This window comes from Camellia sinensis, chromosome 6 (genome assembly GCF_055761805.1).
Source record: "Camellia sinensis isolate YWXY chromosome 6, ASM5576180v1, whole genome shotgun sequence".
NCBI lineage: Eukaryota > Viridiplantae > Streptophyta > Magnoliopsida > Ericales > Theaceae > Camellia > Camellia sinensis.
The window spans coordinates 194,263,907-194,279,786 of NC_138966.1; the positions used below are offsets into that span (position 1 = coordinate 194,263,907).

The window sequence follows — 15,880 nt, forward strand, 5'->3', positions numbered from 1 at the left end:
CAGTGATGATCATATCATCCATATAGAGAAGAAGAAGAATAATACCGCGCTCTGTCTTACGAATAAAAATGGTAGAATCATAGGCACTGGAGGAGAATCCAAAATCATGAATGGTGGAGCTAAACTTGGCGAACCAGGCACGAGGAGCTTGTTTATACAAATGTGTATAGGGAAAGAAAGTTGAGTAGGTTGTACGGCTGTCCTGCTGGGGCAGCATGTCTTACACAGCAAATTATTGCCTCATTCGAGGCAAAGTGTTTGGACAGTGATGGTCGGTCCGTGGGGGCCACCATAGATCCCATTTTAATAATCTGAACCGTTCAATATGTACAACTTGTCAAGTATTATATGCTTGTAAAAAATCACGTTGATCGGATATTGATAGCTATGTGATTGGATTAGTTTTTTTTTCAACAGTTAACTATCACACCATCCGTTTTGTTTATACAAAACTGATTTGATCATATAGTTAATGATATCCGATCAACGTGATTTTTTACAGACATATAGTACTCAACGAGTTTTACATATTAACGCTTCGGATTATCAAAACGGAACCCTTAGTGGGCCCCCAAGGACCCAACATTGCCATGTGGCTTTATATATGTAAATTTTTTTTTTCCCCAAAAAGTGTATGACCTGCCTTCCTACTGCGGCAGTACGGCTGACAGTGTAATTCAAACTTTTGTATTACAAAAATGTATAAAATATTTTTTTAATATATTTTATTTGTGAATAGTAATGACTTTTTTGCTTTTTGTGTAATTTTTTGACTTTTTTTATTTTTGTGGGACTTGCCAAACCTGGCCTTAATTGTGACAATTAATCTTTTTATACTTGATAGTTGTGATGTCATTTTTCTATTTATCTACTGTTAACGAAGCTAAAACAAATTTAAAATGGAGATATCAAAGTGAAATTTTGGTACAGATGTAAGAATTAAAGTGAAATTTTGATGAAAATATAAAGGTGCTAATACCTATGGCTCATATAATCAGTTTTGTCAACTTATTAAGGTCATATGTACAATGAAAATGTGACATTAATTGCAACTTGATTTAAACCATAAAAGATTAATTATTAAAAGTGACAGAGGCAAAAGAAATTTTGGTAGAACGAGTGATAAGTGAAATTTAACAAACACTTTTGCTTACATGGAAAAATAACAATAATATTTTTCTTTTTTCTTTCTTTCCTTATAAATTTTCAATGCCATGAAAAGCATCCTTTGGTAGAATTTTAATTACTAGTATGGCCGTTAAATAAATCAAGTTAAAAACTCATCATTCGAGATTAACTTATTATGTAAATAAGTCAAACATAAACATAAACATAAACTTGTTAAGTTCTACTACTTGACTTTTGGGAAGTAGGAAAAAAGCTAACAAAGCTATTTATTGGCTTTTTTTTTTTAAGAAAACGTACAAAAAAGTAGAGGTGATATAATCCTAATAAACCAATATGATGGCTTTTTTTCTATGTTCCCAAAATAAAGTTATTTAAACTCGATTTATGTACAACTTGTTAAAAACTCATTCAAAATCAATTCGTTATATAAAAAAATCAAATTTAAATATAATTTTAAACTCGTTAAATTATCAAATCAAAATTAAACAACCTATTACTTGGTTCATTTTCGACCTTAATTACTAGTTTTAGAAATATTGATTATTGCTTGTGCTCCGGTTTTTTCCAAGTTTGCCTGGGCCAGTTGGACAGCAAAGTTTGTCAAAATGGGCTTCAATTAAACAATGGGCCTCAAAGTGGGCCAATATTTTCTAATTGAGCGTTATTACTTATTGGGCCTAAACTTGGGCCAGACAACGGTCCATACTCGCCCAGCCGAAGTCCACGGCACATTTCTATCTTCATCTTCTTCTCTCTCTCTCTCTCTACTCTCTCTCCTCAGTGCTCACTGATCTGAAAATGGCTGGAAGTGGGCGACGAAGTGCGAGAAGCAGAATCAAATACAGACGCCGACGAAGATCGAACCCCTCTCCGCAATCCCAAACTCCGAAAGCACAGAAGCAGAGACCACAGTCTCATTCGCCTCTTAAATGTTGATCTCAAAGTTGTTCTAGGGTTTGCTATCATCGCGTTCTTGATTGTCCTTTTCATGATTCATCGACTTATAATTGCCGTTGAACATCCTCAGAAACCCAGGGTCGTGACCCCATTCCCTGCCCCAAAGATCATGGATCTTCCTCAGGTGAAACTTTCATCTACAATTTGAATAAACTCATATATGTGTGTGTGTGTATGTATATTATAGAATCTATAAACTGTTGCTTTCATTGTTTCTAAAAAATGTAGTTTTTTCTAGTGGGAAAGTTGATTTTTTAAAGATTTTTTAGTTGCTTTTTAGCCGAAAACAAATGGGCTTTAGCCAGGAAAAAAAAAAAAAAAACAGCTTATTTTGCCTCCAGTTTAAGAACAAAGTTTATGATGTTTGCCTCCAGTTTAAGACTTATGTTTACCACAGCAATACAAAGAAGAGGCAGAGAGAGAGGGGAAAATAAAATTCCATTTTTATGACTGTAAAATGATTTACGAACATAATTTTCATATAGAAATTAATTCAGAATTGTGTAGCAGGGTCGCTTTCAAAATTATGAGTCAAAATAATGGGTGTTTTGATTTGAAATAAAAGGAGCCGAGGATGACTGGTGTTATATTATATGTGATATTTATATATTGTGTTTGAGCATTGTTTCCTCGATCCCAAGAGGTTCCATAAATTCACGGTGAAGGTTGTTAACCCTTTCAATTTTATCCATTGTGGTAAAGATGGTTGTAATTAACAGTTATTTATCAAAAAATAAATAAAATTAACAGTTGTAGTTGTCAGGACTCCACAGTCTCTGGTTGCTGGATTGATGTGGCTTGGATTAAAGGATGGAAGATATTTCATGCGACATGTCTGCCAAGATTCAGATGAATTGAAGACATATGGTTGGACGTGTCACAATGGACGGGATTATGGACGTCAATGCTAGTTGACCAAGATATGACCTTGATGACAAGTTTTTTGAAATCCAAAGAAGATGGCAGTGGCTATGGAGGGGACTGGGCAGTTCGAATTGATGTGCAAAGTGAGAAGTAAATATCTTTCCCACCAATCTTACATTTGTCTTATCAAATACCTCTAATAAGCATGTTTTGTTTAGTGGATATAGCCCCAAAACTGGAGATTTTCTACAAGACAACCTATAAGAAAATAGCATGTGAATTTGAGGTGGAAATTATTGGTTTGCATAAAAAGAAATGTGTGTTAGCCTTGATTAACATCCATATACCTGTCATTGACCATTTTACGGCAATTGCACACATTTTTTTCTATGTTATGGTTTTTATTTGTTTGAAATTTTACACAGTAAAGATGCTGGGAATTATTGGTTTGCATTTTTAGCAGTTTAGGCATTAATTATGGGATCTTGTAAGAATACACTCATCAGTACTAACGATTGGGTTGTGTATTTGTGTTGCCAGTACATTTACCCATTGTTATAATAGTAGTTTTATATTGTGGGTGCTTTGTAACAGTACTTCTATATTGTCGAAAGTAAACTTGTACTGAATGAATACTTCTCATGGGTTAAATGTGTGTTTGGAAATTTATCAAATGAGTGTATATTTTTGGGGGGAAATTTTAAAAGGTCTATATTTAGGAATTACACATCATGTCATCAGCTAACAATTGATTTTTGTAAATTAAATAGAATTTTAGGACTAAAGACGAAAACAAAGGATCATAAAAAATGTTTGGTTCTGTTGAATTATAATTGCAAACAATTTATTGAAACCCCCCAAAGAAATGAATGAATTAAATTTAATTAATGACAGCATTGATACAAACAATGACAGGATGAAGATTAGAATGCGTTCTTATCTTAGAAGTCTTATTTTTGAGAAAAATATTTATTTGTTAATGAATTCAGCAATATATAAGGATGTGGCTATTCTTAAGTTCAAAACCTATGTGCTTGCCACGTGCTTCACACTTTGAAGTATAGCCTAGGAAGCTCTCTTTAGATCTGTGCCTCGTGTCATGGTTTACAAATATGACTAAAGAAACTTGCTCGCTTCTTGGACTATGGCAGTGAGGTTCTCTTTTTTCTTTTTCTTTTTCTTTTTATTTTTCAAATTCGACTTTGTATACTCTGTAAGAATTGGTAAATTACATTTATGTTCTCTTACTTAGCATAATTTATAGTTTTCACGTTTTTGTTTCATATCATGAATTCTTGAATATTTTCTATTCTTAAATTGGGAGTTGCTAGAAGTAGGATGGTATTATTGGCTTATGTTTCGTTCATTTGTTTTGATTTTTATCAGATCCAAGCTTAGTGAGGTGATGCAAACTGTGCACCGTTTCTTCTATCTTGCGAATGAAGATGGGAACGCTTTGAGTTTGAGTAGGGAGACCTTGAACATTCGTGAGAATTCTCTCCTGGCTTTTGGATCACAAACAGATGTTGGCAGTTTGAATCTAAATTTAGAATCAATGGTATGTTGTCAAATAGATGCGCGGGAACCTTCATTGTGAAAGAGGAAATAATTACTCATGCATGCCTGTGCTCCTCCATGTTTATGTATTTTGTGGCCCCAACAATATTTTTAATTCAGCTTTAATCTCAAACCAATTTTTTGCAGGATGATTTGGAAGTCCATTATTCTGGCTTCAGGACATCTCACATTCACAATTTATCAGACCTTGTCCAGCAAAATCTTGGAGCCCAAGTAAGAATTAATGTTTTTTGTTGTCTGCTGTTTTTTCTGCATGTTAAATCATGTTGATTTTTGCTATTGGTAAAACATTCATTTGCTTCCATTTTACAGTGTTATAATCGTACTAGTGTTTCATGTTTCAGTTTTCAGCAGTGGTTCTTTCACTTATGCTCTGTGTGTGTGCGTGCGCTTGCTTGCTTGCTTGCTCACTCACACTCTTGTATGTGTTGTTAGATGAGGAAGTTTGGTCGTTTGCAACTCTCAGACACTACCGATGATTCTTATAACATTTTAGTATTTCAGGTAGGCAGTCAGGGAGGTAACAGGTTACATGTGTCCACGGACTATGATTGCCATTCTCAGGTTTCTATTTCTCTTCTACCCCATATGCTTTTCTGTTTTTTATGCAGATCTTGGGTAGGATTTCTTTCAGAACAGATGTAGCTTTTATATCTGGAACTGGCGTAAAAGATTCAAGACTTAAAGAACGTCTCAGCAGCCTTACAGGTATCTTCTGTCAAGTTCTGTGCATGTTTCCTTTATCTTGATTGTGAACATTGTGTTTATAAGATTACAAGTGTCTCATTCTTTATGAAACTTCCGTATAAGTAATACTGGTATAACTTATTAGAAGCACAAGAAAACAGGCTGCTTGTTGGTATTGCCAAACAAGAAAGACTGCAGAATTAGATTTGAGGTAAATAACCTCTTTTCAATTTGAAAAGAGGCAACTAAAAATATTTAGCAATATGCTAGGAAGTCATGAAATCTAGAGGACTGCATATAGGATTACATGAAAACCTTCACTTACATTTTTTAATTAACTTGGTGGACAAGTTCAGTGAGGAAGGAAAAAGATCAGCTTAATAGACAAAGGAGAGTAAACGGGCATGCCGATTAAGAGAGAGAGAGAGAGAGAGAGAGAGAGGGGGGGGGGGGAGAACTTTGGGAATGATTGTTGTCTAAAAGACCTAGAATAAAAACTTCAAAGAATTGTTACAGAGATGGGATTCATGTCAATTCATAACGTTCATTAATTTGATTTAGCAGAGGAAATGAAGAGTGAAGTTGTTAACGCTGTTAAAAGAAGTGAGTGGTGTAGTGCAGTCATTCTCACGGGAGGGTGTAGAGATAAGATGGGTGCGCTGTGATCAAGATTTTAAGTCAATAGGCAATGTGATGATGTCAATGTCATTGACAAGAACTCAGCATAATGGTACCATTTTCCTGACCACGTATCCCAGTCCTCCGACCAAATTTCCCTGTTTATTTTAAATTTAAATATTTTTTGAACTTTTTGCTCTTTGGGGAATTGAAATATCTTCTGAATGTAGGATCATATTCCTTTTGCATAAACAAGTTGAACCCTCCCTCTCGAAATTATATTTCTTTTTTTAGTGCGCAATATTACAATCCTTTTTGTATGGACACGTTGACTTATACCCCAATTTCTTGTAATTTTTTTGTTTACTTTCAATAGCACAAGCTATTTATTTCAGCTTTGTAAGTTGGGATAATTTTGCTTCATACTTTTGGGTACCTTACTGACTAGTCAACTAGATGAGAAGGAAAAAGAATTTGATGACAAATTCAAAAAATGCTTTAATTTGGCTGATGCGGTATCCATTCATATGAAATCCTTATATTTGTGTCATTTGTTTTTTGAAATCAAATAACTGTATGCAGAATTTTTAGGATCATGGCATGTCTTTGATAGTTTTGTTGGAAGTAACATGTCACTATAAGCCTAGTCACATTGGTGACTGCAGGAAAATTATACGATTCTTAAGATATAGTTTTTATTATTATTATTGTTATTCTTATTATTATAATTTGAATGGTCTCATTGTGTTTAAACTTAAAATTATGAATATGTTGATAAAAGTTATTCATCCAGTTCATAGGCTCAAGGAGACTTTTTCAGCTCTCAGTTTGAAAAGAACAATGCTTGTCTCCCTTTTTTTTCGAGGCTTAGGGAGAGCTTGACCAATTCTTTAATTTTGTGATCAAGATTTTAAGGAAAATTATACAATTCCTATGATCTCTTTTCTTGACCAACTCTTAAATTTTGTAGAGCTTTTTGATACACATGAAGATGTATAGGGTTTTTTTTTTCTTCTCCTCTTTTGTATACAGATGGCATTCCCTTGATGCCTTTTTTAAATGAATCTTACTTTAACTCACCAAAATAAAATGTCAAGCAGTTCAAATAATCCCGGTGGCCATTTCATTTTATGTTTAAGTTGTATTCAATTGTACAAAATCTATATTTTGCATAAAATGGACTGTTCTGATATTATGATATGTTGTTTTCAGCTTGATTCTGAGTCCATCTCCACTGGTAAGGCTGCAGTTGCGAGTTTGTTGGGTGGAATTGGCTACTTTTATGGCCAATCAAAAATCTCAGTCCCAAGTAACTCTAATGTAAGTTTTACAGATCTGTATGTGATCGTCTTAATCATATCAAATCAATTATGTCTTCATGAATTCCATTTGAAACACAATATCTCCATCTAATATGATTAACTGTGTTTTGAGGGAGAGAGAGGAAGAGAGGTGGTTTGAGTTTACAAAAGTTATTAGGATAGATGGGCTGGGTTTACAGGTTAGCTGTAAAAGGTTTATTTGATTTAGCTTGATTGTCTGCATGATTTAATTAGGGGCCAAGTCATTGCTAATTAGAGTGGCCTGTAGGTTAAGTAACTTTAGGCCTAACAGACTGATGAATCTCTGCTGCAATAAAGTATTTGGAAGGCTTTTTTGGGAGAACAAAATTTTAGGGGGAATTTCGAATTTTATGAAAAAATGGTAGAGAACGAAGTGGTGACCAAATCTTCAATTTTGAATAAAATTCGAAATTCCCTAGAAAGACATTTGACAGAGGAGACAATTGTTTGATTAGATACTTGGAATAAGATCGAGAGCTCCTTGGGAGGAAAGAATTGTGAAAGAAAACCTAAGTAGAATTTTAGAAATTATGGAAAGTTTTTGATCAGACAGAAATCCTTAGGTTTTTAACTTTAGAGGGAATTTGATTTTAAGGAAAAGTGTTGATGAGGAGGTGATGACCGAGTCTTTCACTTTGAAGTGAAATTTTGAATTTCCTTAGAAGACATTTGACTATAAGGTGATTGTTTGATTGATTTCTTGGAATAAGATCTAAAATTCTTTGGAAATTTTTTGAAAATAAAATTTGAAAAGAGTTTTGAAATTATGGAAAGTTCTTTTTATCAGGTAAAAATATTTGGGCCGCTGACTTTGAGGGAACCTTAATTTTATGGAGAAATGTTAGACAAGGAAGTAATGACCGAGTCTCTCATTTCGAATAAAATTTTGGTTCCTGTACAAGATATTTGGATAAAGGGTGATCGTTTGGTTGATTCCTTGGAATAAAATCCAAACTCCTCAAAACTTTCAAAAAAAAAGAGGAAAAGGAAACATTGAAATTTTAAAGAAGAAAAAAAAACTACACTTTATTTTGAAAAAGGATTTTGTAAAAAATAGAAGTTGAAATTTGATTACGCACTTTTGAAAATAAATTGGGGCACATTTCGGGAAATAATAAGTAATGGAAAGACAATTGTTTAGATTGATCACTTTGGTAGAAATCCCTTAAATTCCTCATAATTCCCTTGGTCGGGCTACTATCACCCAATGGGTGATAACAATGACTTCGAGATCCAATGGTAAGTGTTAAACAAAATTAACTGGTTTCATTCACCCATCCTCTGGCTTGTTGCTTAGTGTCCCGGACACTATTCATGGGTTATGTTATGTTAATAAGGCAAGCATGAGACTATAATTCTAGTACTATTTGATCATTCCCTTGTGGAAGGAGTGGTATATTGATAGTAACAACTGATGTGCCCTTTTGTGACCAAACTTGCCTCCTTTTGCATGGAGAGAGCATTAGCAGCTTCCAAACTAGGGCAGGATACCCTCCTTTCCGGGATTTTATTATTGCCTCTTTGAATGATTTAGTGAATCCTAGGTCTAACTTCTAAATTAGGACAGGGCAACCCTACCCCCCAGATAGGCACGAATGCAAATTATGTCCTTGTGTTATATTTTGGAAAGGATTGGATTTGATTCCAGCGATCTAACAACGAGAAAGACAGTGATTTCATTCCCAAAGTCTGGGGAGTTTGATGTGGCAGTGATTTGATTCTGTGGCAATCTGAGTTGTTTGGGGGCAATGATGCAGTTACAAAGATTTGGGGGTTCAATTTAGGCAGTGATTCATATTTTGATCATGATTTTAGTAATCAGTAGTAAATTAGGTGGGTGGTTTCCCAATTTTAAAGAATTTGAGTTTGAATTTGGGTTCTTACCTTAGTGATCAAAGAAGAAGAGGAAAAAGAAAAGAATGATTGGCTTTTTAAAATTTAAATCCCCAAGAAAACATGTTATTAAAGAATTAACATCTAAAAAAAAGAAAAAAGGAACTTTCTAACTTAAGTTGAGCCTCGGAGATTATGGAAGGTGTTTGATCGAATAAAAATCTTCAAGTCATTGACTTTAGGGGGAATTTCGACTTTTATGAAAAATGGTAGATAAGGAAGTGGTGACCAAATCCTCAGTTTTGAATAAAATTCGAAATCCCCTATAAAGACATTTGACTAAGGAGACAATTGTTTGATTAGATACTTGGAATAAGATCGAGAGCTCCTTGGGAGGAAAGAATTGTGAAAGAAAACACGAGTAGAATTTTAGAAATTATGGAAAGTTTTTTATCAGACAGAAAACCTTAGGTTTTTGACTTTAGAGGGAATTTGATTTTATGGAAAAGTGTTGATGAGGAGGTGATGACCGAGTCTTTCACTTTGAAGTGAAATTTTGAATTTCCTTAGAAGACATTTGACTATAAGGTGATTGTTTGATTGATTTCTTGGAATAAGATCTAAAATTCTTTGGAAGTTTTTTGAAAATAAAATTTGAAAAGAGTTTTGAAATTATGGAAAGTTCTTTTTATCAGGTAAAAACATTTGCGCCGCTGACTTTGAGGGAACCTTAATTTTATGGAGAAATGTTAGACAAGGAAGTAATGACCGAGTCTCTCATTTCGAATAAAATTTTGGTTCCTGTACAAGATATTTGGCTAACGGGTGATCGTTTGGTTGATTCCTTGGAATAAAATTCGAACTCGTCAAAACTTTCGAAAAAAAAGCGGATTGGGAAACATTGAAATTTTAATGGGAAAAAAAAAAAAAAAGCTGCACTTTATTTTGAAAAAGGATTTTGTAAAAAATAGAAGTTGAAATTTGATCACGCACTTTTAAAAATAAATTGAGGCACATTTCGGGAAACAATAAGTATTGGAAAGATAATTGTTTAGATTGATCACTCTGGTAGGAATCCTTTAAATTCCTCAGAATTCCCTTGGTCGGGCAACTATCACCCAATGGGTGATGACGATGACTTCGAGATCCAATGGTAAGTGTTAAACAAAATTGACTGGTTTCATTCACCTATCCTCGGGTTTGTTGCATAGTATCCCGGACACTATTCGTGGGTTATGTTATGTCAATAAGGCAAGCATGAAACTATGCTACTAGTACTGTTTGATCATTCCCTTGTGGAAGGAGTGGTATATTGATAGTAACTGATGTGCCCTTTTGTGATCAAACTTGCCTGCTTTTGCATGGAGAGAGCATTAGCAGCTTCGAAAGTTGGGCAGGACACCCTCCTTTCCAGGACTGTATTATTGCCTCTTTGAATGATTTAGTGAATCCTAGGTCTGACTTCTAAATTAGGACAGGACAACCCTGGCCCCCAAATAGGCATGAACGCAAATTTTGTGCTCTTGTGATATTTTTGAAATGATTTGATTTGATTTAATTTGATTCCAGCGATCTAACAACGAGAAAGACAGTGATTTCATTCCCAAGGTGTGGGGAGTCTGACGTGGCAGCGATTTGATTCTGTGGCAATCCGAGTTGTTTGGGGGCAATGATGCAATTACAAAGATTTGGGGGTTCAATTTAGGCAGTGATTCATATTTTGATCATGATTTTAGTAATCAGTAGTAAATTAGGTGGGTGGTTTCCCAATTTTAAAGAATTTGAGTTTGAATTTGGGTTCTTACCTTAGTGATCAAAGAAGAAGAGGAAAAAGAAAAGAACGACTGGCTTTTTAAAATTTAAATCCCCAAGAAAACATGTTATTAAAGAATTAACTTCTAAAAAAAAGAAAAAAGTAACTTTCTAACTTAAGTTGAGCCTCGGAGATTATGGAAGGTGTTTGATCGAATAAAAATCTTCAAGTCATTGACTTTAGGGGGAATTTCGACTTTTATGAAAAATGGTAGATAAGGAAGTGGTGACCAAATCCTCAGTTTTGAATAAAATTCGAAATCCCCTAGTAAGACATTTGACTAAGGAGACAATTGTTTGATTAGATACTTGGAATAAGATCGAGAGCTCCTTGGGAGGAAAGAATTGTGAAAGAAAACACGAGTAGAATTTTAGAAATTATGGAAAGTTTTTGATCAGACAGAAATCCTTAGGTTTTTGACTTTAGAGGGAATTTGATTTTATGGAAAAGTGTTGATGAGGAGGTGATGACCGAGTCTTTCACTTTGAAGTGAAATTTTGAATTTCCTTAGAAGACATTTGACTATAAGGTGATTGTTTGATTGATTTCTTGGAACAAGATCTAAAATTCTTTGGAAATTTTTTGAAAATAAAATTTTAAAAGAGTTTTGAAATTATGGAAAGTTCTTTTTATCAGGTAAAAACATTTGGGCCGCTGACTTTGAGGGAACCTTAATTTTATAGAGAAATGTTAGACAAGGAAGTAATGACCGAGTCTCTCCTTTCGAATAAAATTTTGGGTCCTGTACAAGATATTTGGCTAACGGGTGATCGTTTGGTTGATTCCTTGGAATAAAATTCGAACTCCCCAAAACTTTCGGAAAAAAAAGTGGATTGGGAAACATTGAAATTTTAAACGGAAAAAAAAAAAAAAGCTGCACTTTATTTTGAAAAAGGATTTTGTAAAAAATAGAAGTTGAAATTTGATCACGCACTTTTAAAAATAAATTGAGGCACATTTCGGGAAACAATAAGTAATGGAAAGACAATTGTTTAGATTGATCACTCTGGTAGGAATCCTTTAAATTCCTCAGAATTCCCTTGGTCGGGCAACTATCACCCAATGGGTGATGACGATGACTTCGAGATCCAATGGTAAGTGTTAAACAAAATTGACTGGTTTCATTCACCTATCCTCGGGTTTGTTGCATAGTATCCCGGACACTATTCGTGGGTTATGTTATGTCAATAAGGCAAGCATGAAACTATGCTACTGGTACCGTTTGATCATTCCCTTGTGGAAGGAGTGGTATATTGATAGTAACAACTGATGTGCCCTTTTGTGATCAAACCTGCCTCCTTTTGCATGGAGAGAGCATTAGCAGCTTCGAAAGTTGGGCAGGACACCCTCCTTTCCAGGACTGTATTATTGCCTCTTTGAATGATTTAGTGAATCCTAACTCTGACTTCTAAATTAGGACAGGACAACCCTGGCCCCCAAATAGGCATGAACGCAAATTTTGTGCTCATGTGATATTTTTGAAATGATTTGATTTGATTTAATTTGATTCCAGCGATCTAACAACGAGAAAGACAGTGATTTCATTCCCAAGGTGTGGGGAGTCTGACGTGGCAGCGATTTGATTCTGTGGCAATCCGAGTTGTTTGGGGGCAATGATGCAGTTACAAAGATTTGGGGGTTCAATTTAGGCAGTGATTCATATTTTGATCATGATTTTAGTAATCAGTAGTAAATTAGGTGGGTGGTTTCCCAATTTTAAAGAATTTGAGTTTGAATTTGGGTTCTTACCTTAGTGATCAAAGAAGAAGAGGAAAAAGAAAAGAACGACTGGCTTTTAAAATTTAAATCCCCAAGAAAACATGTTATTAAAGAATTAACTTCTAAAAAAAAGAAAAAAGGAACTTTCTAACTCAAGTTGAGCCTCGGAGATTATGGAAGGTGTTTGATCGAATAAAAATCTTCAAGTCATTGACTTTAGGGGGGATTTCGACTTTTATGAAAAATGGTAGATAAGGAAGTGGTGACCAAATCCTCAGTTTTGAATAAAATTCGAAATCCCCTAGAAAGACATTTGACTAAGGAGACAATTGTTTGATTAGATACTTGGAATAAGATCGAGAGCTCCTTGGGAGGAAAGAATTGTGAAAGAAAACACGAGTAGAATTTTAGAAATTATGGAAAGTTTTTGATCAGACAGAAATCCTTAGGTTTTTGACTTTAGAGGGAATTTGATTTTATGGAAAAGTGTTGATGAGGAGGTGATGACCGAGTCTTTCACTTTGAAATGAAATTTTGAATTTCCTTAGAAGACATTTGACTATAAGGTGATTGTTTGATTGATTTCTTGGAATAAGATCTAAAATTCTTTGGAAATTTTTTGAAAATAAAATTTGAAAAGAGTTTTGAAATTTTGGAAAGTTCTTTTTATCAGGTAAAAACATTTGGGCCGCCGACTTTGAGGGAACCTTAATTTTGTGGAGAAATGTTAGACAAGGAAGTAATGACCGAGTCTCTCATTTCGAATAAAATTTTGGTTCCTGTACAAGATATTTGGCTAACGGGTGATCGTTTGGTTGATTCCTTGGAATAAAATTCGAACTCCCCAAAACTTTCGGAAAAAAAAGCGGATTGGGAAACATTGAAATTTTAAAGAGAAAAAAAAAAAAAAAGCTGCACTTTATTTTGAAAAAGGATTTTGTAAAAAATAGAAGTTGAAATTTGATCACGCACTTTTAAAAATAAATTGAGGCACATTTCGGGAAACAATAAGTAATGGAAAGACAATTGTTTAGATTGATCACTCTGGTAGGAATCCTTTAAATTCCTCAGAATTCCCTTGGTCGGGCAACTATCACCCAATGGGTGATGACGATGACTTCGAGATCCAATGGTAAGTGTTAAACAAAATTGACTGGTTTCATTCACCTATCCTCGGGTTTGTTGCATAGTATCCAGGACACTATTCGTGGGTTATGTTATGTCAATAAGGCAAGCATGAGACTATGCTACTAGTACTGTTTGATCATTCCCTTGTGGAAGGAGTGGTATATTGATAGTTACAACTGATGTGCCCTTTTGTGATCAAACTTGCCTCCTTTTGCATGGAGAGAGCATTAGCAGCTTCGAAAGTTGGGCAGGACACCCTCCTTTCCAGGATTGTATTATTGCCTCTTTGAATGATTTAGTGAATCCTAGGTCTGACTTCTAAATTAGGACATGACAACCCTGGCCCCCAAATAGGCATGAACGCAAATTTTGTGCTCATGTGATATTTTTGAAATGATTTGATTTGATTTAATTTGATTCCAGCGATCTAACAACGAGAAAGACAGTGATTTCATTCCCAAGGTGTGGGGAGTCTGACGTGGCAGCGATTTGATTCTGTGGCAATCCGAGTTGTTTGGGGGCAATGATGCAGTTACAAAGATTTGGGGGTTCAATTTAGGCAGTGATTCATATTTTGATCATGATTTTAGTAATCAGTAGTAAATTAGGTGGGTGGTTTCCCAATTTTAAAGAATTTGAGTTTGAATTTGGGTTCTTACCTTAGTGATCAAAGAAGAAGAGGAAAAAGAAAAGAACGACTGGCTTTTAAAATTTAAATCCCCAAGAAAACATGTTATTAAAGAATTAACTTCTAAAAAAAAGAAAAAAGGAACTTTCTAACTCAAGTTGAGCCTCGGAGATTATGGAAGGTGTTTGATCGAATAAAAATCTTCAAGTCATTGACTTTAGGGGGGATTTCGACTTTTATGAAAAATGGTAGATAAGGAAGTGGTGACCAAATCCTCAGTTTTGAATAAAATTCGAAATCCCCTAGAAAGACATTTGACTAAGGAGACAATTGTTTGATTAGATACTTGGAATAAGATCGAGAGCTCCTTGGGAGGAAAGAATTGTGAAAGAAAACACGAGTAGAATTTTAGAAATTATGGAAAGTTTTTGATCAGACAGAAATCCTTAGGTTTTTGACTTTAGAGGGAATTTGATTTTATGGAAAAGTGTTGATGAGGAGGTGATGACCGAGTCTTTCACTTTGAAATGAAATTTTGAATTTCCTTAGAAGACATTTGACTATAAGGTGATTGTTTGATTGATTTCTTGGAATAAGATCTAAAATTCTTTGGAAATTTTTTGAAAATAAAATTTGAAAAGAGTTTTGAAATTTTGGAAAGTTCTTTTTATCAGGTAAAAACATTTGGGCCGCCGACTTTGAGGGAACCTTAATTTTGTGGAGAAATGTTAGACAAGGAAGTAATGACCGAGTCTCTCATTTCGAATAAAATTTTGGTTCCTGTACAAGATATTTGGCTAACGGGTGATCGTTTGGTTGATTCCTTGGAATAAAATTCGAACTCCCCAAAACTTTCGGAAAAAAAAGCGGATTGGGAAACATTGAAATTTTAAAGAGAAAAAAAAAAAAAAAGCTGCACTTTATTTTGAAAAAGGATTTTGTAAAAAATAGAAGTTGAAATTTGATCACGCACTTTTAAAAATAAATTGAGGCACATTTCGGGAAACAATAAGTAATGGAAAGACAATTGTTTAGATTGATCACTCTGGTAGGAATCCTTTAAATTCCTCAGAATTCCCTTGGTCGGGCAACTATCACCCAATGGGTGATGACGATGACTTCGAGATCCAATGGTAAGTGTTAAACAAAATTGACTGGTTTCATTCACCTATCCTCGGGTTTGTTGCATAGTATCCAGGACACTATTCGTGGGTTATGTTATGTCAATAAGGCAAGCATGAGACTATGCTACTAGTACTGTTTGATCATTCCCTTGTGGAAGGAGTGGTATATTGATAGTTACAACTGATGTGCCCTTTTGTGATCAAACTTGCCTCCTTTTGCATGGAGAGAGCATTAGCAGCTTCGAAAGTTGGGCAGGACACCCTCCTTTCCAGGATTGTATTATTGCCTCTTTGAATGATTTAGTGAATCCTAGGTCTGACTTCTTAATTAGGACATGACAACCCTGGCCCCCAAATAGGCATGAACGCAAATTTTGTGCTCATGTGATATTTTTGAAATGATTTGATTTGATTTAATTTGATTCCAGCGATCTAACAACGAGAAAGACAGTGATTTCAT

The 15,880-nt window shown here is 34.6% G+C and overlaps 1 protein-coding gene across 1 annotated transcript in view; it reads left to right on the plus strand.

The window, feature by feature from the left end:
* Positions 1 to 1,863: 1,863 nt before the first annotated feature.
* LOC145789200 (mannosyl-oligosaccharide glucosidase GCS1-like) overlaps positions 1,864 to 15,880 on the plus strand; it is a 37,978-nt gene continuing 23,961 nt past the window's right edge. The window contains exons 1-7 of the mRNA XM_082875774.1: positions 1,864 to 2,209; positions 2,849 to 3,099; positions 4,336 to 4,507; positions 4,654 to 4,740; positions 4,963 to 5,031; positions 5,139 to 5,235; positions 7,045 to 7,152. Of these exons, the coding sequence (XP_082731900.1) occupies positions 2,990 to 3,099; positions 4,336 to 4,507; positions 4,654 to 4,740; positions 4,963 to 5,031; positions 5,139 to 5,235; positions 7,045 to 7,049 (540 nt within the window). The 5' untranslated portion in view covers positions 1,864 to 2,209; positions 2,849 to 2,989 and the 3' untranslated portion in view covers positions 7,050 to 7,152. The remainder of the gene's footprint in view (positions 2,210 to 2,848; positions 3,100 to 4,335; positions 4,508 to 4,653; positions 4,741 to 4,962; positions 5,032 to 5,138; positions 5,236 to 7,044; positions 7,153 to 15,880) is intronic.